Source organism: Microcaecilia unicolor, chromosome 12 (assembly GCF_901765095.1).
Source record: "Microcaecilia unicolor chromosome 12, aMicUni1.1, whole genome shotgun sequence".
Classification (NCBI taxonomy): domain Eukaryota; kingdom Metazoa; phylum Chordata; class Amphibia; order Gymnophiona; family Siphonopidae; genus Microcaecilia; species Microcaecilia unicolor.
In genome coordinates this window covers 32,906,816-32,931,381 of record NC_044042.1, presented here as the reverse complement: position 1 = coordinate 32,931,381, position 24,566 = coordinate 32,906,816, and the positions used below count along the sequence as shown (strand labels likewise).

Here is a 24,566-nt window from a genome sequence, read left to right as displayed (position 1 = left end):
TGAACTCAGTTCCCCAGGATCAAAGTCTGCTGCACTAATCACTAGGCTACTCCTCCACTCAGCTTTCTTAAAATATTACATGTGTGAGTTTAAAAAGAATCAAAATGATGAGGCAGACGTTTTAGATTAATACATTCCAAAGCAAGCAATGGGTCATGAAAACTAACCCATGACTCGCCAGCAATATACTGAATATAATCCATCACAATTCTGTAACTGTTCAACAAGGAGAATTCCCTTGAAATGACCACTGTAGTAGATAACTGTGAGATAGTTGAAATTGAGCTTGAATAGATAGACCCCTACTTAAAAAAGATGGATCGTATTTTGAACACACACAGACTCATTTTTTGCAACCCATTCAAGCCAGTGACCCAATGTCTGTTGAACCATTGCTTGCTCTGGTATGTTCATACTAGAAAGAGTTCAGAAACAGGAAGCTTCTAGAATTCAAGTTCATTTTTCCTCCGAACTTTTATTTTACAATCAGAAATTGCATAGAATTGTATATATTTTTTTTTGTCAGAAATTGAAACACTTTACAAAATTTTCATGATACTGAGCAGAAAGAAAATTGTTAGGAAGGAAGGTCTTTTTTTCTGAAAGCCCATTAAAGATCTGGTCTGGTCTGGTCATAGGTGCTTTTCAATATATGTTGTAATAAACCCTTATCCCAGGAACTGCTTTCTCTGTTGGTTAAGAAACACACTGTAGCTTTGTTGTTAATGCTGGTAAATGCCAAAGGAAGAGTTTTCCATGTCCACACCACTTTCTCTGTAATCAAGAATGAAATGCATAGACTGGAACACACCTCCTCCCTATCATGGTAGAAGAGAACATTTTTCTTAGATATTGGATATCTTTCATCCTCACCACACTAAACAGTCTTTCTTTAAAGTATAAGAAAAAAAAATAAATGCAAAATTAAATTAAAAAGACCCAGAAACCCACCAATGTCTAGATATGTCAAGGCCTCTCTAAGTGCATGATCTCTGATTTTTCATTTTTGGCATTATACTGCATTAATGGACACCTGGGTTTTGTCTCCTGATCTAGACTTTAACCAACATGTCCCTTCTGATGTTACTGCAGAGGAAGAAGGTTGTTTATTCCTGGGGTCAGACTCTTGCTGATGAGTGAACAAGAAAAATGATCCATTTCTCCCTCTCCATCAGCTAAAGAAATCCTCATCCTTCTGAAGCCTTTCCCCCCCCCCCCCCCCTTCAAAATGTGGGAGATGATGCTGCAATTGCATCCAGTTTGGGATACTGGCACAATAATTCCACTGCTGGTATGGGCAGATTTGGTACACTTCTGTAGTCTTTAAATGGAAAGGCTCAGCTGTTGAAAGGCCTTGGTGCTCCTGGACAGTGACTCTTTTTAAAGTTTGGAATGCAGGTCAGTGGAACTTTCAAGAGACCATTTAAGTTTTCCAACCAGATGCTTTTTGAACATCATGACTGTTCTAATTTTTTTAAACGTTTGTAATGCTACAGGTTCACATCCTAAATGTCAGGTTTAGTATCCCTGTCTGATGTCCTTTTACCCTTCTATTCTGGTTCACTGCTGTTTGTTGTTTTCTCCCAGTCTAAACTTTCTTCACTTGGGGCTGGGGATGGACGTGATCTCAGACCCTGGAATCTTCGACATTCAGGACAGATACGAATATGCGTGCAGCCACGTGCCACAAGCGCGGCTTCTTGTGCGATTTGCTGTGCTAAGGGATCTGGACCGCTTCCCCCACACAGTTTTCCGTTACTGAGAATGGATGTGTTGCGGACTCGATGTTCTTCTGGGATAGTGGAGCGGGCCCGTACCATACCCACATGTCTTCGTCGAGGGTGGAAGCTCTGTTTGCAGAGAATGATATTCTGTAGTTCCGTCATCATCTCCTGGCAAACCGAAACCTGCAACAAAGGAGAGTGCCGCAGCTTTAAAGTATCAGTGGTTTATGGTTTAATGAAACTTACTATACCGCCTAAATTAACTGGCTCTGCAGCTTTTGGTATTTCAGGATTTTGGCAACACCTGGAAAATAATGTTTTTTTACTCTCAATGCCATCTTTAAATAAAGGAAAGTGGCCTGTTTCCCTTCTGAATGAATTTCCCTAATCTGTCATTATAGCTGAGCAGCCTTAACAAAAGTTGTTTCTTTCTCACAAAAGATGTAGGACCTTACCTCAGTTTCCTCAGTATGTTGAACAGTCCACAGGAACTCCAGCATAGCCATAAATATTGCTGCAATTAAGCCACAGATGAGAACCACAAATATTCCACCAATATTCTCCATTCCCAGACCTGAATAAAGTAGAGAAATATTGATTGCTCTGTTTACTGCTTCAGGAATATGCCATTAGCAAAAGGCTTAGAGCTTGACAATGGTGGGAAGAGAGGGCAGAAAAATCTCTCATAACCATCCTTTCCCTTGGACTGTAACATTTACCTTTATACTTATGATTACATGGCTCTGGTGCCTGACTCTCAGCTCATTCATTTCTCGTTTTCCATGTTGGTAACATACAATGTAAAGATTTTACAGTGTACTTTCAAGCTCCACTGCATGCACTACAGAGTTAATTTAGATCATGCACATCTATTGATATGTTGAGAAGCACCTGTTACTCAGGAATGGTCTCATTGCTGTGGAATTTGAACTGGAGATCAACTGAGTCAGATTCCCTGGTCAGTGCACTACCCTAAAAACAGGGCCACTGAGAGACTGAACCGAGCCCAGGGCAGGGCCACCGCTGCCCCCCCAAATTGTCATCCGCTGCCGCCCCCTGATTGCTGGCGGGGATACTGAAGCCCCGCCAGCAGAAGACGTCTTCCTCAAGCACTGACTGCCTGCCCGCCCCTGTGGCTGGTTTTCCTCTCAGGACATTCTCGGTTTCGAAACAGAGCATACGCGCCTGAGAGGAAAAGCAGCCGCTCAGCAATGGGCAGAAGAGCAGCGCTGGAGGAAGCTGCGGGTCCTCCCCTTCTCTCTCCTGCTCCTGTCGGGATGCGATCACTCAGGTGACGGGTCACGTCAGGAGGAGAAAGAGAGAAACCCTGGTGCTGGGCCCGGGGAATTTTGCCCCCTGTTTTGGCGGCCCTGCCTAAAAATATAGGGCCCGATATTTAAAATGCTTTAAATGGTCAGGAGAGGGTCCAGGCCATTTAAATCACCTCTCTGGAGCTAACTGGGTCTATTCAGCAGCACTTAGATTCAATTTAGATTTATTATTTATAACCTGCCTTTACTTAAGGCAGGATACAAAACATATTAATCATAAAACATTAACAAATATTCCACACACACACACATACACAACCAACCATACAAACAAACTATACAAAAACCAAAAATCACAAAGGTATATCCAATCCATCCAAAAACAGCTCAATACATTGCAAAAGCTTGCTGCAAAAGGTGACGCCTCAATAGTAGTGTCAATGTTAAATGATTCCATTCACAAGGAGTTGTACCGCTGAAAGCATCTGGTTAGCCCTCAAGCCAAAACTGTCTATTTTGGGGGCGTTCCAGGGGCAGAGTCAGCAATTAACTGGACGAGGTAACTGCATAAATAAAAGTTAGTTCTATCTTTATGTGGTGCCCCAAAGCCAGTTACATGCTGAATACTGCACATAATTGGCTGTGTTTTCACTGCAATGCTGGAGCCCGGACATGACCTGGCATTGAATATCCAGGGATAACTCCAGTGGCCACCGGCTGAACATTGGGTCAATAGTTAAAGGCCAAAGTCCCAGAGGGAATGGCCACAAGGATAGCCTTCAAAACACCAGAGGAACTGGATTGGTTAGAAGACCAGTGAAAAGGGGTTACTGGGAATGAATATGCATTTCTAGCAGCCTCCTCTGCTTTTTGATACGATCTTAAACATTTTGGGGGGATTATAATTTCACTTATGTACTACTTCCCTCAAATGGAAGTTTGACCCTGCCTGCCTAGCACAGAGGTTACCCACCTGTAGGCTTCATGGAGCCTTGCTTCAGGCCTGCTGCTATGACTTGTCTGAATCTTTTATCTGGAATAACCTAGAAGTTAAAACTTAGGCCTCTAGCTCTGTACTAACTGTTGGGGATGTTCCCAACAGCTTTCTATTCAATTAATGCACAGGAAGAGTTGTTTAAAATATGCAGTAACTGCAATTGCTCAGGTTAACAGTTAATGTACACTAATTGCTTCCATGTTAACTGTAAGATGCAGTTCTCGCCCATTCTCCACTGCTTCTGCATTAGCTCACTCATAAACAGTTCCAGCATGGCTTGGATAGGAGCTTTAAAATGTCTGTGGAAATGCACCATCTATTGGGGAGGGAGGGTCATGGGGTAATTTGTGCTTGAATATTTAAAAAGTTGCTTGGGCTTTACAATGTGTGGTGTTATACTACTTGTTTTACTGGTGAACAATTAATGCAATTAAAATGGGGGCTGGGGATGAGGCAGGAGGAACAGCCCGGCTTGTAGAGGAGGACAGGGAGTGGGAGGGATATAGGGCAATTTGTAAAATGTTCTTGAATGTTGCAATTTGTGATGTTATACTACCCATTTCTCTGGTGAGCAATTGATACAATTTAAATGAGGGGGGGGGGGGGGGGCTAGGGAAGGAAAGAAATGCACCAGTTTTATTTATTTAATTTATTTATTTGTAGCATTTGTATCCCACATTTTCCCACCGATTTGCAGGCTCAATGTGGCTTACATTTGCCGTAATGGCGGTTGCCATTTCCGGGTAGCAGAGTTACAAAGGCATTGCATTAAGGCGCATACATACATGGTAAAGAAGAATACGTTATGGTATAGCATATAAGTTCCTGAGTGATAGATAGGATTGTAACATACATTATGTCATCGACTATAGATAGACCTTATTTGACATAAGGATTAAAGTAAATTGTTTAGTATAACTTATTAGTTGTTCCTGTTCTTGTAGTCATCAGTCCGCTGAGCATTTCCTCTCATCTTCCAATGCTGGTAGGTCCCTTGATCTTTCTTTAATAAAAAGTACGTGTAAATCCCACAGAATCTTTGCTTATAGAGTACCAGTTTAACATTTTTGTAAGCAATATTGCTGAAGGTTTGCCTCTTTGCGGTTGATACCAACTATCTCCAATCAAAAGCAAGTTGAATCTTATTTAAACTGAGTAGCAGCGGCGCTCGTGCTGCAAAGAGACCTGAGATAATTGGACTGAATGTGAGCTTTTAAAGCTGTTTAAACTGTGGCAAAGTGTTTTTATTTTGCTTTGTATTATTTTATATGTTTAGATTTTCACCTTTTAATCGGCGTTACCCATCTGCCTACCAGCTGACGTTTTTCTGGGCGGAGTAACGTGACCTGCACGTCACTATCTCCAATCAAAAGCAAGTTGAATCTTATTTAAACTGAGTAGCAGCGGCGCTCGTGCCGCTGCGGCGCGCGCGTCGGGTGCGCGCCGGAGGAGCGCACCTGAGGAGCAGGTACGCTCCTTGGGGTGTGTAACAGGGGAACAAATAATGAAGCTTTTTGTCTTCATCTTGCTGTGCCTCTGGAACACTAAATTACTGCTTTTAATAGCACCTGAGGGTATGCAGGATACAGCATATATCCCAGTACAATGGAGTTGGCGTGCAAATCAGAATACCTTGTCTTTTTGTAAGGATAACAACTTCCGTTATTTAACGCCAGTCACCTTAAATAATAATATAGTTCCAGATAGTGCTCTCCCAGTATCTTCTTTATCTGTAGCCTTAATTAATTGTAGATCTCTTAAGAGCAAGTTTACATATATTTTGGACCTTTGTAACTTATATCAACTTGACTTATTTGCCATTACAGAGACATGGCTTTTATCAGGGGAAGAATCTTATCTCTTTCAATGTCTACCCTCAGGTTATTCGGTCAGTTATTCGTCACGTGTAGGGAGAAGAGGTGGGGGGTTGGCTCTAATATTTAAATCGGACTTTAAGGTTCAGGAAATCAGAGATCACAGACTTTCTTATCCTGAACTTCTTTTATTAAAATTTAGTACAGCTAGGTCTACTTTTCATGTACTACTTTACTACTGTGCTCCGTCCACTACGGCAGTGGGGTGGGACCACATCTATCAATCACTTGTAGATGCTGCAATCAGGTTCCCAAATCTTTTAATATTAGGTGATTTTAATGTTCATCTAGATGACAAATCGAACCTGCGTTCAGCTAGATTTTCAAATTTTTTACATGATATTGATCTAAAACAACATGTGAATGGATCAACTCATATCGCGGGTCATACATTAGATTTGGTAATGACACACAAATTGGATGAAGTAAAATGTTCAAAAATCGTACTAACTCTGGTATCTTGGTCAGACCATTACCTTCTTCAATTCTACTTATTAATACCACAGTTATTACATAATGCTGAACCAGCTCAAATTAAAACCAGGAGTCTAAATAAAATCGATTTGACATCTTTACCTTCTTTAGCAAATAAGTTCCCACTAAATTTTGATACACACCCAATAGATGACCAAATCAAAATATGGAACCAAGTTCTTTCAGCAGCCCTTGACGATATTGCACCGGAAAAAACAATTAATATAACAATGAAACGTTCCCAACCTTGGTACCATCCAGGATTAAAATTATGTAAACAACAGGTACGTAGAGCTGAACGCCAATGGCGTAAGCATAAGACCGCAGAATTACAAGAAAAGTGCAAACAGTGTAAAAAATACTATTTATCACAATTAAAGGATGCTAAAACTACGTACTTCTCAAAAGAGATAAAAGAAGCAGCCAGTTCGCAGAAAAAACTGTTTCAAATTATGAAACGTTTGACAACAATAACTAACGAAAAGAGAGAATCGCCTACTATTGACTCTGAAACTCTAGCAAAGTTCTTTAGCTCTAAAATCGAGAAACTAAGAGCCCTCTTCCCAAGGGTACCAAGGCTCGGTCATTCTGACAACTCCCCAAGTTCACAACTATTGGTACCTTGGAAGGATTTTGAAATTCCGTCTGCCGAATCATTATATACCTTGGTTGCAGGTTTATCTCCTACTTATAGTTCGTTGGATCCTATACCTTCTGCATGGTTGAAAAAACACTCGCTAGAAGTCCAGCAGTTTATGTACTCAATTGTCATGTTGAGCCTTTCTGATGGGATAGTTCCCACTATTTTGAAAGAAGCGCTAGTAAAATCTAGTCTAAAGAAAGCCTCATTGGATCCCTTATTACCTTCTAACTATAGACCAGTCTCTAATCTTCCTTTTCTATCCAAAGTTATAGAGACAGTAGTATTTAGACAGTTGCAAACTTATGTAGATTCAAAAAATTTGTTACATCCCAGACAATCGGGTTTCAGGAAAGGTCACAGTACAGAGACTATTCTGACTTCACTGTTAAGTGAAATCCATGCAAAATTAGAACTCGGTTATATTGCCCTGGTAGTTTCATTAGATTTGTCTGCGGCCTTCGACCTAATCAATCACAACTTACTCATTGATAGATTGAGTGAGATTGGTATTTCAGGGACAACTATGAAATGGTTTATATCCTTCCTAACGAATCGTTCATTTAAAGTAGTTCAGCAGCAATCCTGTTCTAGATCCTACAACTTATCATGTGGAGTTCCTCAGGGCTCGGTCTTATCTCCACTACTGTTCAACCTATTCATCAGTCCCCTGGCGCTCCTCATTCAAACAATGGGTATAAGTTTTTACTCATATGCAGATGATTTTTTGCTTATCCATTATGTTAGACCATCGAACATAGATCTTACACCCATTCAAATATGCTTGGATAAAGTAGCAGACTGGTTGACAACACATCAGCTGGTACTGAACCCGGATAAGACTACTACATCTTGGATAGTAGGGCAAGGCACATATCCCTCTGTGGTACCTGTGCTATTTGGTCAGAATATTCCAACAGTTAAGTCTTTCAGATATCTCGGGGTCATTATTGATTCCGCATTGACCTTTGAGGAACAAGTATCCGATGTAGTGAAAAAATCTTTCTTTCATCTGAGACGGCTTCGGTCAGTCAGAAATTCAATAAGTAAGGACTCTCTCAAAACGCTGACATCGGCATATATTACTTCACGTTTAGACTACTGTAACATTGTATATGCTGGGATTACTCAAGCAAACTTAAAGCGATTACAAAGAATTCAAAATACAGCAGCACGTATGATCTGTAGGGCCCGGAGGGATGATCGAGCAACACCTTTATTGCATCATCTGCACTGGCTCCCGGTCGAAGCAAGAATAAAGTTTAAGGCTCTTGTCCTGACACACAAAGCCTTTCACACATTAAACCCTAGCTACTTGTCGAATTTAACAATCCCCTACACCGCTATGCGAACTCTCAGATCCCTAACAGATAACAGGTTAGTCATTCCCCCTCTTACTAAGGCTAGGTGGGAATCTACACGGAGATCGGCTTTTTTCTACCTGTCACCCTCCCTTTGGAATAGCCTTCCAAAGGAGATCAGATTAGAGAAATCTTATCTCCATTACCGAAAACTTCTGAAAACCTTTCTCTTTATAAGCTACGTAGAACAGAACTTAGCATAATGAGATAAGGTCAAAAAGACAAAGAAAAATGGGATAGCTTAACTGGATATTAGATTTTTAACTTGTATTGATTTATTATGTAGTTTATCTTGATTGCTGTGCTTTCCTGTCATGAATGGAATTCCTATGTCTGTTTATTTGTATATACCAATTTTTTTATATATATGTAAACCGTTCTGTTTTGCAGATGCAATAAGATACGGTATATAAATTAACATAAATAAAAAAAATAAAAAATAAAAATGATGGTGAGGAAGGACTTAGCAAAGCTAGAGGAATGGTCTGGAATTTGGCAGCTAGTGCTAAAAAATGCAGGGCCATGCATTTCGGCTGCAAACACCTGAGGGAACGATTCAGTTTAGGGGGTGAAGGACTTTTGTGCATGAAAGAGGAACGAGACTTGGGGGTATGATCACATGTGATGACCTCAAGGTGGCCAAACAGATAGAAAAGGCGATGTCAAAAGCTAGAAGGATGCTTGGGTGCATAGGGAGAGGAATGGAGGTGATGATGCTCCTGTATAAGCTGTGGTGAGAGCTCATTTAGAATACTGTGTATAGTTCTGGAGACCACACCTTCAGAAAAATATATAAACAGGATGGAGTTGGTCCATAGGGCGGCTACTAAAATGGTCAGTGGTCTTCATCATAAAGCGTATGGGGACAGACTTAAAGATCTCGATATGCGTCCTTTGGAAGAAAGGCAGGAGAGGGGAGATATAGTAGAGAGTTAAATACATACATGCATAGGAGGTGAGTCTCTTTCAATTGAAAGGAAGCTCTGGAACAAGGGGACATAGGATGGAGGTGAAAGGGGTTAGACTCAGAAGTATCCTGAGGAAATACTTCTTCACAGAAAGGGTGGAGAATTTGTGGAACAGCCTCCCAGTGGAAGTGGTGAAGACAAAAACAGTATCTGAATTCAAAAGAGCTTGGGACAGTGGCGTAGCAAGGGTGGGGCAGTGGGGGCGATCTGCCCCGGGTGCACGCCGCTGGGGGGGTGTCGGCTCCGCTGGTTCCCTGCTCCCTCTGCCCTGGAACAGGTTACTTCCTGTTCCGGGCAGAGGGAGCAGGGAACCAGCGGAACCGACACCACCCCCAGCGGCGTGCGCACGGCAGGCAAGAATGCACTCGGTGGGGGGGGGGCTTGGGTGATGCGCCGAAGGGGGAGGGTTGACACTCTGAGTGAGGGTGTCATGCTGCACCCGGGGGGGGGGGGGGTGCACAGCGGCGAACCGCCCCGGGTGGCAGCTGCCCTCGCTACACCACTGGCTTGGGACAAATATATAGGATCTGTAAGGGAGTATAGAGAGAGTACATGGCATGGATGGGCAGACAGGATAGACCATATAGTCTTTATCTGCTTACAATTCTCTCTGTTTCTATGTATGTGCACAACTTATACCAGGTCTATGGCTGGTGTAACACTGGGTACCTAAATTTAAGGCATGCCAGCTAATAATGGAATTTGGGGTGACCAGGTGCTGCTATAGAAAAGGTGTTCACCTGCTGCACTGGGGCACCTAAAAGGAGGCGCCCACTTATAGAACTGCCACCAGAATTAGCAGAACAGCTTACGAATGGAGGAGTGGCCTAATGGTTAGTGCAGTGGCCTGAGAACCAGGGGAACTGGGTTCAATCCCCACTACAGATCCCTGTGACTCCATAATATATAAACTGCTTTGATTGTAACCACAGAAAGGCAGTATATCAAATCCCATCCCCTTTCAAGCTTTTCTGCAGTATGCTCTGGAAGTGCCAGGGTGTTAGAGGGACCTTTGGTAGCGCTATCTGTATAGTACTGCTGAAAATCAATGGTTAGAGGGACGTATATGTTTAGCAGCAGCCATGAAACATATCTATCCCTTTTGAATATGAGGTTATACTTCTATAAAATAACCAGTCTTTATTATTTGATTCTATGTTCTTACTTCCCCAGGTAAACAATGTAGCAAGAAAAGCATTCATGACGTTGCTTAATTTTGAACAATCTGCGATACTGGTACAGGCTTTACTATTAACACAGCTAGGCTTTTGTAATACTGTCTATAATGGTTGTTCACAGTCTTTGATTAAGGGACTGCAAATAATATAGAATTCGGCAGCATGATATTATGTTCTATCACAAGATACGAGAGAGTTACTCCGTCAATGTGCACTCTGCACTGGCTTCCCTTTGAGGAAAGAGCGATGTTTAAAATACTTGCAACGACTTTTAAGTCATTGTATGGTCAAGCAGCGTCTTACATGGTCTGACTCTTGCCCCCATTGTTGGGTCATGGAAAGAGATCTATAAGACCTTCTATGAGGTTCTATTTTCCTAATCCAAAGGGGATAAAATATGGGAAAATATCCCTTCCGTATCAGATGGTGAAACTTTGGAATACCCTCCCTGATAATTTGTGTTTTTTTGACAGGTGATATAACTTTGTAAGCCTGAAAATGAGAACTTACATGTCTTTTCGAAAGAAGCTGAAGACTATAGTGTTTCAGAGATTTCTTGAATGGAAATTTTTTGAATGATTTTATATATTACATATGAAGATATAGTTTGTTTTATGATTTCAAGTGATGATGTTCTCTTCCTGGTTTTGTTTCCAGCTTCTTATTATTGTAATCCGCTGTGATCTTATGGTCTCTAGCGGAATAGAAATGGATATATTGTACTGTATTATTATGTCTATTTGGCATTGAAGTTTCCCATTTCTCCTAAACAAGATGTCTGTGAAAAGCGAGGAAGACGGTTACCATTGCTGTTTATGTTAGATTTGTTCTGATTTTACAGGATTTCCCCCTGAAACCACAAAGAAAAAAATTTCAGTGAGTCTGACATTCTGTATGGGCGACATGTCTGAGCCGATTTCTTTCCAAAGTTCTTTTGTTGGAGTCTAATGAGCTGAACTGTGACTGCAGGCTTGTCTTGCGCTGGAAGAGCTGTCCTCCCCTCAGTTAGATATCTGACAATCTATTTAAGCCGAGGACTAAATGTTTCTCCTTCATAAGGAATTCTTAATAAATGTGTTTCAGATGAAACTTCTGCACAGCAGTGTTTAAGTCAAAGGGCTCTTCTGACTGCTACATCAGAAGCCATTGCTTTTGCTGAGGCGACTACATCTCTATTTGTACTCTGTAACCACAGTCTGAACAGGCACTGAAACTCTCTGCCTCCACATTTTTTTTTTCTTTTGATTTTAGAGTCAAAAGCCTTAAGTGAACAAAGAAAGTGAGAAGCATAGCTGACATAGAGGGGCATTTTCAAAAGAAACGTCCAAGTTGCGATTTGGACGTCTTTTTAAAACTTCCAAATCCGGGGGTGGGGGGGGGGGGGGGGGGGGGGTGGGTGGGGGGAGGGGGGGGCAGGGAAAACCGAATTTTCGAAAAAAGATGGACGTCCATCTTTCGTTTCGACAATACCGTCAGAGACGTCCAAATCCTTAAATTTGGACGTCCCTAGAATTGGACGTCTTTGACTTTTGGCGATTTTCGAAACCAAAGACGTCCAAGTCAAAAACGTCCGAATGCAAGCCATTTGGACATGGGAGGAGCCAGCATTTCTAGTGCACTGGTCCCTCTGACATGCCAGGACACCAACCGGGCACCCTAAGGGGCACTGCAGTGGACTTCATAAAATGCTCCCAGGAACATAGCTCCCTTAGTTGTGTGCTGAGCCCCCCCAAACCCACAACAGTACACCACTACTATAGCCCTTATGGGCGAAGGGGGCACCTATATGTGGGTACAGTGGGCTTGTGGTGGGTTCTGGAGGGCTCGCTGTTTCCTCCACAATGTAACAGGTAGGGGGGGTATGGGCCTGGGTCCGCCTGTCTGAAGTGCACTGCAGCACCCACTAAAACTGCTCCTGGGACCTGCACGCGCTGTCATGGACCTGAGTATGATATTTGAGGCTGGCACGACATATTTTTAAAGATGTTTTTTCAGGCTGGGAGGGGGTTAGTGACCACTGGGGGAGTAAAGGGAGGTCATCCCTGATTCTCTAGGTTGGTCATCTGGTCATTTCGGGCACTTTTTTGTGCCTTAGTCGTAATAAAAACAGGTCCGGATGAAAACGTTCAAGTGTTCGTCAGGGATGTCCTTGTTTTTTTCAATTATGGGTCAAGGATGTCCAAGTGTTAGGCATGCCCAATGTAGCTGCGCTAACCAATTAGCGTAGAACACGCCTACTCTCTACCCCCCTGCACGCCCTCCATCTATTTTTTAGTAAGTGGGAAGTGTGCACTGATCCCAAAACTATCGTTAGATTCCTGAGCGCACCCCATAGTAGTGGATTTTAAACTGTGGTAAGCATCCATTAGTGCTTACTGCAGCTTAGTAAAAAGGATCCCTAAATGTGATATTTAGTCTCTTTCCTTTCTGGTTTTGCTTCTTGGGTCCACTGGTGCTGCTCTTCACTGGGTATCTTCAAGATATTTACTGCAACAGTTTATGCATCCCCACTCGCTTATCGTGTTCAATGCAGTCCGTGACAGTGGGGCCACCTTTTTCAAAGGTGTTCACTACCAAAGCAATAGTAAACGGTAGCAGAATAACTAAGGAATTACTGCACATTTATGATTGATGGCGAGGATGCTGTAATAGCCTGGAATTATGTATAATTGTAAGCAGTTAAGGAGCACGGAATTGTTTGTAAATATTCAGTCCTTGTTAGTGAATTATGTCAAAGTATTGTGGCAGTACGGCACAGCCCACTGATTTTTGCCATTTGAAACGCAGAATCCCATTGCTTCAAAACATTATTCCCAAATCATTTTCCACTCAGCTCATACAATAGCTCTTTTAATATCATCTTTTTTATGTCAAATCTTAGCTAGCCTGCTGAAATAAACTAATTAATTAGGTATAAACACAACAGCTCTCTCCTGCGCAAGTCTGAGTTTAAATAGCTTGTTGCAGCTATAAATTAACAATAAAAATTTTATGGGCAAGGGACTCGGATCTCACAGAGCAAAAGATGGTTACCTATAACGGAGCATCAAAGGGCTATCAGCTCTGCAGCCCCGGGTATTAAGGTGCTGATGCAGTCCTTCACAAAGCATATACCAGTGGTTCCCAAACCTGGTCCTTGAGGCACCCCAGCCAGTCAGGTTTTTGGGATATCCGCAATGAATATTCATGAGATAGATCTGCATGCACTGCCTCAATTGTATGCAGACCTCCCTTATGAATATTCATTGTGGATATCACAAAAACCTGACTGGCTGGAGAGCCTCCAGGCTCAGGTTTGGGAACCACTGGCATCTACATTTGCGGGGGGGGGGGGGGGGGGGGGGGATTGAGGCTCCAGATTGACATGAAGTTGCTACATGCCACACCATGGCTAGTATAGATGAGGAAGGCAAACGCCTCTATAGTTTTTTTTTGGTGGAGGATCCATGATGCTTCTCCTTTTCCACATGGGGTATGTTGAATGCTTTTCCTTATTTATCATTATAGTACACTAAGAGCAATGGTGTGCTGGAGAAGGCTCTCACGGGCTCGCGAGAGCTGTTTGTTAAGTTTTTAAGAATTTTGGGAGCCGGTGGTTAAAGTAGCCCCCCCCACCAAGGCTATTTTAACAACTGGCTCCTGAATTCTCCTTTACTTTGCTAGCAAATGCTGCTGCTGCTCCCCACTCCTTGTTTCCAGCTCTGAGCAGCAGGCTGGGACTTCTTGTGCATGCCTGTACGAGGATAGGGGGGAGGGGGGGGGAGAAGCATGTGTTACCCCTGCCAGTCCACCCCGGCTCCCCCAAATTGCAGGGCTGGCTACACCCGGAGAGAGAGCCTGTTGTTAAATATTTACTAGCACACCCCTGACTAAAAGGCTCAATTTCAAAGCACACAGCCTTACAAAGTTACATAGGTTACAATGGGGCTCATTTTCGAAAGAGAAAAGAAGTCCAAAAAGTGTCATAAAGCACCATTTGGACAGACGACTTCTCAAAATGTCCAAATTGGTATTTTCGAAACCTGTTTTGCAGACTTCTATCTATGCATTTTGACTGCAATGCATCCAAATCACAAGGGGGGGTTTCGAAGGTGGGATTAGGACGTGCCTAACACTTGGAGGTGTTGCAGCCATAACGGAACAAAACCAAAATATCTAGGGCAACGTTTTGGTCTAGACCTGTTTTTCTAACAAATAAGACACAAAAAGGTGCCCTAAATGACCACTGGAGGGATTCAGGGATGACCCCCTCCCACCCCAACAAAAATGTGGATAAAAGTAATACACAGCTGCCTCTATGACAGCTTCAGATGTTATAGCCAGGTCCATTAGAGCAGCAAGCAGGTCCCTAGAGTAGTGTAGTGGTGGGTGCAGTCCACTGTAGACAGGTGGACTTAGGTCCATACCTCCTCCAACCTGTTATAGGTAGTGGAAACTGCGAGCCCTCCAAATCCCACCAGAAACCTACTGTACTCACATATAGGTGCCCCCTTCACCCATATGGGCTATTGTAGTGGTGTACAGTTGGGAATAGTGGGTTTTTGGTGGGTTTTGGAGGGCTCAGCAGACAAGATAAAGGAGCAACGGTGAGATGTGTACCTGGGAGCATTTATATGAAGTCCACAGCAGTGCCCCATTGCTCTCTTGGGATGTCTGGGGGACCAGTCTGCTAAAAATGCTAGCCCCTCTTATATCCCAATGGCTTGATTTTCGCTCTTTTTTCCACTTGTGTGAGGGGGGGGGTTCCCCCCCCGAAAATGGCCTGACAAGATAAATGCACAGAGCACAAAACTTGTTACAAACGGTATTAAAAAAAATTACGTTTTGCTTTTTCAAAAATAGCTACACTTCCTATTGGACTTTGGATGTTTAGTGCAAAATGTCCAAAGTCCGACTTAAACGTCATATCGAAAATGCTCCACTTAACTTTATAAGTCTATATGCTTTGAAAATGAGCACCATTATGAACTAAAATGTTTTTGTGAAATGCTGTTGCGCTGATATAGTAACATCAATGGTTTTACCTTTTGCCCTATGATCCTCTTCTTTAGGGCATTTCCCCCCTTCCCACCATTTCTGCTTTAAAATCTCCAGGCGGTTGTTCTCTTGCAATTGGAGAATTGCCAGATCAAATTCGTCACGAAAAACAGAGCCTGCAGAAAAAGGGAATTCAATATGTGTCTGATTCTTTAAAGTGGAATGTGATACTTGAAATGAAATGTAGCTCATTGTTTCACCAGGTGAAAGCATCCCCAAGCTGAAGGATGCTTTACACTTCTTGAGCCTATCTTGACGAGGGCCATTTTTTGCCAAAAGTGGCTAAGAGGAGATGTCAGAGAACTCCCAGCCCAATATTCAAAGCTGCTTATCTTGTAGTGCTGATTGCGGCCATACCTGAATTTTCAGCAGCATTGAAAATCTAGTGTGCAAGAAGAATGCAGATGACAAACACCAGGATTCTTATCACAAGGTTTATTAAAACATGCTCGATGTGGCCACATTTCTCCTGGCTAGGGGCTGCGTCAGGGGTTAACAACTGAAACATAGCATAAATCAGGTCAATAAAAAAACTTAAAAATTCAAAACAGTTAAAAATAGCTGGGCGAAACGTGGCCACGTTGAACTTGTTTTAATTAAGTGCAATGTAATAGAATACTTGGATTTGCTTGCCCAACTGCCATCAGTTGGGTACGAACATTTGCACCAGATTTTGGCAGGTGTAAGTACTCAAAGTTAAGCATGGGAAGCATGTCAAGCCACTATTCTGTAAAGGGAACTCTGCATGGAGTGCCCATTACAGAACAAATATTATTATAGCGCAGCTCATAATGGTGCCTGTCTTTGGGTGTCATTTACTGAATCTGGCCCCTATCTCCACCGCATTAAGGGCCCTGTTCCTTACTAAGGCGCGTTAGCATTTTAAACGTGCCTACAATTAGCACGTGCTCTAATCGTGTAGGTGCCTATAGGGATATTGTAGGTGATTGCACAGTTAACGCGTGTACATAGTTAACGAGTTTTAAAAATGCTAATGCGCCTAAAACCTGGCTTAGTAAACAGGGCCCTAAGCTTTGTGCCCAGAGCAGAGCTCATATTTCTACCTGCTTGTCTCAAGTAAATCAGTTTACCTATGAAGTTGTTTCAGTACCGCAAGCTTTGTAGAAATTTGTGAATATGGCTATATGTTTGCATCAGGGTTTCCTTTCATACCTACTGGCATCCCGATTCCATAACCCTTGGTGTCCAGGAGACCGCCAATCTGGGTCAGGTTACAGTTTTGCTGGCGGTAATACTCATTCATAGTGGACTCCAAGAGGAATGCATAGTTGGAATTCAGAACCCTTGCGATCCCTTCTTCTGTGCTCTTCACAAAAACACTGGGCTGCTTTGAGTACATGTAGTTCCACATCCGTTGGTAGGTCTGGTATCGGGAATTCTACAATAAGAAATGAGGTTCCTTGTTGGAAGTCACTTCTGCTGCTTTCATTTCCAGAACTGCTTAAACGTTATACCTAAGCTGCATGGACCCCATCTGTCATCCTCTTCCAAAATTACACATTTAAGAGACACTATTTTCCTGTTCTTGCTCCTGTCTCTAATGTCCTTGATTTTCTGAACTATTAGCCAACTGTTTATTCTGTGCTGAAATGCATGTTGTTGTCATTTTTATACTGTAACATCTCAATCACCATCCCTGTTTATCTTATAGTGACCAATTAAAAGTCCATTTTCAAAAACCTACTGAGTGGACAAGATAACCAGTTAATTTCAGCAGGTTACTTTTAGGAGAACTTTTAGCTAAGCCTAATCTGCTAGAAGGGTTTCAGCTAAGAATTCACCCAAGTCTAGCCAGCTAAATTTAGGATGCTTAGATGGGACTGTCTGAACTTAATGGGCTAACACTGAAATTCAATGCTAGTTGGGTCCATCCTCTACAAATTACCACTAACAGGTAGCGTTTCTAATGCAGTGGTTCTCAAACCCGTCCTGGTGGAACCCCAGCCAGACAGGTTTTCTGGATATCCACACTGAATATGCATAAGAGATATCTGCATGCAGTGGAGGCAGTGAATGGAAATCAATCTCATGAACATCCATTATAGATATCCTGAAAACCTGATTGGCAGGGGTTCCACCAGGAGCAATAACAGTGTAGAGGGCCACAAATGAAACAAGGCGGAGCCAGGATACGGAGGAAGCAACTTTATTCAAAGACTAGGCGTGGTCCATGTTTCGGTGGATGGCTGTGTCTGGGACCAGGTTGTTAGGACAATGAAAGTCTTCCAGTATAGGTTCCACAATCACAACAGTAAAAAAAAGTCAATACACCCTATGGAAGCACCTTTTCTCCAGAACAGAAATTGTTTAGCCTTTGGGACTTTCTTCCCCCTCTTCCTCTCAGGCTCCAACTATTCCCTGTGGATGCCTACAGTGTGGCTTAGCACTAATGTCTGCTTTAGTGTTGATTCTCTTCCCTTCCTGGCTAACGGAACTGCCTGCCATGAGGCTGGGAGGAGAACTGTGTCTTCAACTCTCTTCTTGGTGAACTATCCTTGTTCACCCTTTCATGGCTTGAAGCTTTGAAGGTCTAGATTGAGGGGGTAATTCTGAAAAGGTCACTGAAATTTAGGTGCTGCTGGAGTGCTGCACACTAAGCGCAAATTTTTTATTGGCAATTATGTGTGTAATTGCCATAATAGAATACTAGCATAAGTCAACATTTACGTTCCAACATTTAGGCACGGCTACTTACACCATGTCAATGGCTGGTTTAAATGTCCACGACTAAATATTGCAGTTGCATGTGAAACTGACAGTGGTTTAGAACCTTAGCATGTAAGTACCAGCCACCCACTTGACCTGCCTTTGCCCCTCCCACATGCGTAACTGACAGTATTCTAGAATCTTAGCATGTAAGTACTAGGAACGCCCTTGACCCGCTTATGCCCCTCCCACATATGTAACTGACAATATTTTAGAATCTTAGCATGTAAGTACCAGGCACCCACTTGACCTGCCTTTGCCCCTCCCACATGCGTAACTGACAGTATTCTAGAATCTTAGCATGTAAGTACTAGGAACGCCCTTGACCCGCCTATGCCCCTCCCACATATGTAACTGACAATATTTTAGAATCTTAGCATGTAAGTACCAGGCACCCACTTGACCTGCCTTTGTCCCTCCCACATGCGTAACTGACAGTATTCTAGAATCTTAGCATGTAAGTACTAGGAACGCCCTTGACCCGCTTATGCCCCTCCCACATATGTAACTGACAATATTTTAGAATTTTAGCATGTAAGTACCAGGCACCCACTTGACTTGCCTTTGCCCCGCCCACATGCATAACTGACAGTATTCTAGAATCTTAGCATGTAAGTACTAGGAATGCCCCGACCCACCTATGTTCCTACTACTTGCACACCCCCTTGAAGTTATATGCTTAGTTTCTAGAATAGCCACTAAGTGCAGTTATGTGCATAAATGCAGATTAGTTCCAATTAGTACCAATTAACTACATTTTCATGGATTATTTGTTGTTAGCGCCAATTAGTACCTAATTTACCAATTAACAGATGTACATAACTGGCAGTATTCTATAATCTATGCATACAATTTTGGATGCTAATCCCCAGATTCTACACAGTGTGATCAAAATTGCGCACACAAATCCAGTTATGTTCTGGATTTGCATGCACAATTTAATTACTTAACAAGCCAATCAGCATGGATAATTGCTACTTAACAAAAAATTACTGATACTAATAGGCATTAATTAGAATTTATGCGCACAACTTGCTAGGCGTATTCTGTAATGTGATGCTTGTAAATTCTGTCGCATAGTTGAAGAGGGGATGTGGGCATTTCTAAAATCTATGCATGTTGTTATAGAATGGTGTAACTGCCCGTGACTAAATTTAATTGCGTGGACGGGTGCTTGGCATACTTTATAGAATATGATGACTAGGTGTATTTTTTCTCGGCATCAATTTTGTAGGCATGATATATAGAATCTATTCCCAAGCGTGTAAAAGTGCACATAACGTTATAGAATTAGGGGGTGAGTGTATCACTTTTGTGACATGCTCAGACATGGCCAGCTAACCGACAGCTGGACCTCCTATGTTAGCCCCAGGGAAGACTCCTTTTATTGACACTTCTATGTACCTCATAGGAACATAAGCGTTGCCATACTGGGACAGACAGAGGGTCCATCAAGCCAGTTCACAAGTATCCGGCAAGATCCCAGAACAGTAAAACAATGTTATGCTGCTTATCCTAGAAATAAGCTGTGGATTTTCCCCAAGTCCATCTTAATAATGGCTTATGGTCTTTTCTTTTAGGAAATTATCCAAACCTTTTTTAAACCCCACTAAGCTAACTGCTTTTACCACATTCTCTGGCACCAAATTCCACAGTTTAATTACATGTTGAGTGAAGGAATAATTTCTCTGGTTTGTTTTAAATTTACAACTTAGCAGCTCCATTGCATACCCCCCTAGTCCTAGTATTTTTGGAAACGGTAAACAAGCAATTCACATCTACCCACTCCATTGTCTTTTGTAGGACCTCTATCATACCTCCCTTCAGCTGTCTCATCTTCAAGCTGAAGAGTCCTAACTGATTTAGCCATTCCTCATAGAGAAGTTGATTGTATACAATTAGCACTTAATAACAAGAGTTCACTGTTGACAGACATATATGTGAAAATGTAAAACGACAATTCAGGCACACTTTCAGTCTATAAAAGTTGTCCGGAAGTCAAACCACAGACTTGTAAGCTCCTTTTCAAAAGGAAATACCCTGTGGTGTTTTCCTTTGAAATCTAGACCAGTTTGCACACTGCAGGTATTTTGCACCAGCATTCACATGGGTGCAAACTATGTGTCAAAAATTATGCACGGTGATTTCAACATGAGCTCATTGTCTATAATCTTCCTCTTCCAACCCAACTACCCCTTTTTTCATATAGGCAAAAGTATATGCGCTTAAAACAACATATGCACTATCTCCCAGATTCTATATATGACACTCAAATTTGGGCACACTACTGAGATGGGCACACAAATTAATTGAATAACTAGCTCTTAACAATTAATAATTGGGTGCTAACGACCAATTATTGATGTTAATTGGCCCTCATTAAAATTTGCACACTCATCTGGCTGTGTGCTTTTCTATAAGGCAGGGCACCTAACTTCCATAGTGCATATCTCAAAAAGGGGGTGTGGCCATAGGAGGGGCATGGGCGTGCCATGGGCATTCCATAATGTTACAAGCGTAGCTACAGAATACTGGGTAATCATGCCTAACTTGGACGCAAGCATTTACACCAGGTTTCAGCAAGTGCAACTCTAATGCCTAAAGTTAGGCACGAGAATTGGAGCTAGGCGGGATTCTATAAAACGTGTATGCCCTTTATAGAATCTCGTTTAATGCCGAATTTTGAGCACTGTTTATAGAATTCTCCCCTTTATCTGCATTGGGGGGGGGGGGGGGGGTGTTGAGGTGAAACTATTTTCAAAGAGGCTTTTTACAGAGGTAAATACATGGTCACCCAGAAGTCTGGCTTAAGACATTTTTGGGCTTAGTGTGACACCAGATTTGGAGGCCCTCATGTACATACAGTCCTAGATCAACGTTGCAAATGGATTCCTGCACAACGAGATGCTAATCAAAAGTCCATAAGCAAAAAGGAATAATCCACAGAAGTTATGCTAAATCCCAAAAGTGTATCTAGAAAAATATATTGGACACAATTTAAATATGTATCATGATGATTTGTGCTACATCAAGTGGAAATATTATGATAAATATTGAACATGGTAAAGCATACAAACAGAAAGAAGCCTATACATAAGTCCAGCAGGAACCAAGAAGTAGTACTGGATGACGCAAATGACGACCAACCAGGGAGATGAATTTCAAAGTTCTTTACTGGAGTGTTGTGTTCAGTTTTGGAGGCCGTATCTTGCTAAGGATGTAAAAAGACTTGAAGCGGTGCAAAGAAAAGCTCCAAAAATGGTATGGGATTTGTGTTACAAGACATACGAGGAGAGACTTGCTGACCTGAACATGTATACACTAGAAGAAAGGAGAAACAAGGGTGATATGATACAGATGTTCAAATATTTGAAAGGTATTAATCCACAAACAAACCTTTTCCAGAGAAGGGAAGGCGATGGAACTAGAGGACAGGAATTGAGGTTGAAGGGGGAGGGGCAGACTCAAGAATAATGTCAGGAAGTATTTTTTCACGGAGAGGGGTGGTAGATACTTGGAATGCCCTCCTGCGGGAGGTGGTGGAGATGAAAATGGTAACGAAATTCAAAAATACACAGGATAAACACAAAGGAATGGATCCTTAGAAGCTTAGCGGAGATTGGGTGGCAACACTGGTAATTGGGAAGCAAAGCCAGTGCTGGGCAGACTTCTACAGTCAGTGCCCTGAAAATGGCAAGGACAAATAAAGGTCAGGCATACATATGAAGTATCACATACCATGTGTAATGAGTTTATCTTGTTAGGCAGACTGGATGGACTGTACAGGTCTTTATCTGCCATTATCTACTATGTTACTATGTTTATTGAAAGCACCAGAAAACATGGACCCGACATGGCCACCTGCCTCAGGGGTCACAAACAAACTCTGGCAGTGAAATCAAAGAAAGTGTGCCAGGTGAAGGAGTGCAGCACATCGAACTGGTTCAGACTGTTGCTGTCTGGTATATTGACAATGGGAACGCAATGGACCTTGGTCACATCAGATTTACAAATGGTTAAAATATATGGATGGAATCCTGTTTTTGAGGCAGGGATAGATAACCCGACATTTGGCAGGTGGCAAGGGCTGGGCATCACAAGATTGGAACACCTATTGTTGGACAATGGGGAAATGATAACATTTGACGCTCTTCAAGATAAAGTGGGATCAGCTTGGGGTAATAGATTTGCCTATGCACAGGTCCGGCACTATGTGAAGTCCTTGAGCCAAATATCCCTGAGAGGGCGGATGGGAGAGCTGCTAAGGGTTTTCATTGAGGAGTTGCAGATAGAGAAACAGTCTGTATCAGCACTGTATGGGGCACTGGCTAGGCGTAGGCCTCAGAGGCAATACGTTGATCTTAAGCGAAAATGGGAACAAGATATGGGGATCTCCCTGGCAACATGGGATGTGTCAGCTACCTTGAAGGGCATACGGGCGTTGGTAACAGATGAGAGGCTGAGGGAGTGTGGTTATAGAGTGGTCTTACGGGGGTATATGTCTAGAACACAACTGGCTCATATGTTGGGGCCGGACAACTCGGGATGCTCTAAATGCGGAGGGGGTCCCAGCTCGTTATATCATGCATTGTGGCAATGCCCCAAGGTGCGCATGTTTTGGCAGAGGGTAAGAGGGTTTTTGATTCGATTGGGGAACAGAGTTCAAGGAACGGAGCGGCAGTTTCTGTTGGATCAACCAAGAGCGTTTGCCCCATTGGGAGCCCCCGCTATAATGCTATGCAGAAAGCTGAGCTTGGTAGCGCGAAAATGCATTATGCAATACTGGGTCTCATCGGAAGGGCCAGCTTACTGGCATTGGCGCAATCAGGTGCATCTCCTGGCCTCTTGGGAGGCTAGGGATTCAAAACGATCGCCTAAACGTAGAGTGCGATTTCTGCAGATTTGGGAACCATACCTGCAAATGCTTAGTCCAAGGGGACGTAGTCTGCTTGTTAATGCCTGATAAATAGTAGAATAATAGAGAGTACGGATAGCCTGGAGTAGTTAATTTAATCTAAAGTGGAATTCTGCTTGCAAGGGGGGGAGGTATTGGGTGGGGGGTTGGAGGGGTTGAGTGAGACGTAAATGGCTAAGCTTGGCAGTGATCTAGAGCTTTGATGTTTAGTTACTGATATTTTGTGATAAGCACTATTTTACCTAATGAAGTATTCAAGAGTATGATATTAGGAGCAAGAGTCACTCAAAACCTATTGTTAGCATGGGCCAAGGAATTGTCAAGAGGGGAGGGGGAAGGGGGAAAAAATGGGGATGAAAAGTGTTTGGCGAAGTTGAATATGTTGTAAAAATGCTGTTTTGTACTTCATACAATGTTATATGCATATTCTACATTACTTTGTATTGTGAGAATTGTTAATAAAACAGTTTAAACATAAAATATATGGATGGTGTTTTTTTTTGTCTGTGGAAAGGAACAAAAGAGCAATTACATAGTAACATAGTAGATGACGGCAGAAAAAGACCTGCACGGTCCATCCAGTCTGCTCAACAAGATAAACTCACATGTGCTACTTTTTGTGTATACCTTACCTTGATTTGTACCTATCCTTTTCAGGGCACAGACCGTATAAGTCTGCCCAGCACCATCCCCACCTCCCGCCACCGGCTCTGCCACCCAATCTCGGCTAAGCTCCTTAGGATCCATTCCTTCTGAACAGGATTCCTTTATGTTTATCCCACGCATGTTTGAATTCCATTACCGTTTTCATTTCCACCACCTCCCGCGGGAGGGCATTCCAAGCATCCACTACTCTCTCCGTGAAAAAAATACTTCCTGACATTTTTCTTGAGTCTGCCCCCCTTCAATCTCATTTCATGTCCTCTCGTTCTACCGCCTTCGCATCTCCGGAAAAGGTTCGTTTGCGGATTAATACCTTTCAAATATTTCAAATAATTGTTAGATTTTTTTCGAGCGGTTGAATACTAGAGATTCGAACATTAAATTTACTATGAATTCATCCATGACGCAAGTCAATTTTTTGGATGTGAATGTGAGGCAAATGGATAAGAATATGAAGCCTATTGATCGTAATTCATTGCTAGCGTATACCAGCAGTCATTCTTTATCCTTGAAGAAAAGAATGCCATTTCCACAGTTCCTCTGATATCAGCGAATTTGTACAGAGACAACTGATGTCAAGAAAGAAGCTAAGAACTTGACTACTAAATTAGAAAAAAAGAGGATATCCAAAAAAATGTTTTGAAAAAATCTTACAAAAGAGCTAAATATAAACATAGAGAGCTGCTACTTCTTCCTAAAGCTCCACAAGGGAATGAATTGAATATTTCACCATGTAT

The 24,566-nt window shown here is 42.4% G+C and overlaps 1 protein-coding gene across 1 annotated transcript in view; it reads right to left on the bottom strand.

Annotated features, from left to right (window-relative positions):
• Nucleotides 1-483: 483 nt before the first annotated feature.
• The window catches only part of GRIK4 (glutamate ionotropic receptor kainate type subunit 4), a 233,672-nt gene continuing 209,589 nt past the window's right edge, over nt 484-24,566 (bottom strand). Inside the window, exons 16-19 of the mRNA XM_030221274.1 lie at nt 16,698-16,923; nt 15,512-15,640; nt 2,180-2,298; nt 484-1,907 (exon numbers count right to left, since the gene is read on the bottom strand). Coding sequence (XP_030077134.1) covers nt 1,551-1,907; nt 2,180-2,298; nt 15,512-15,640; nt 16,698-16,923 — 831 coding nt within the window. The 3' untranslated portion in view covers nt 484-1,550. The remainder of the gene's footprint in view (nt 1,908-2,179; nt 2,299-15,511; nt 15,641-16,697; nt 16,924-24,566) is intronic.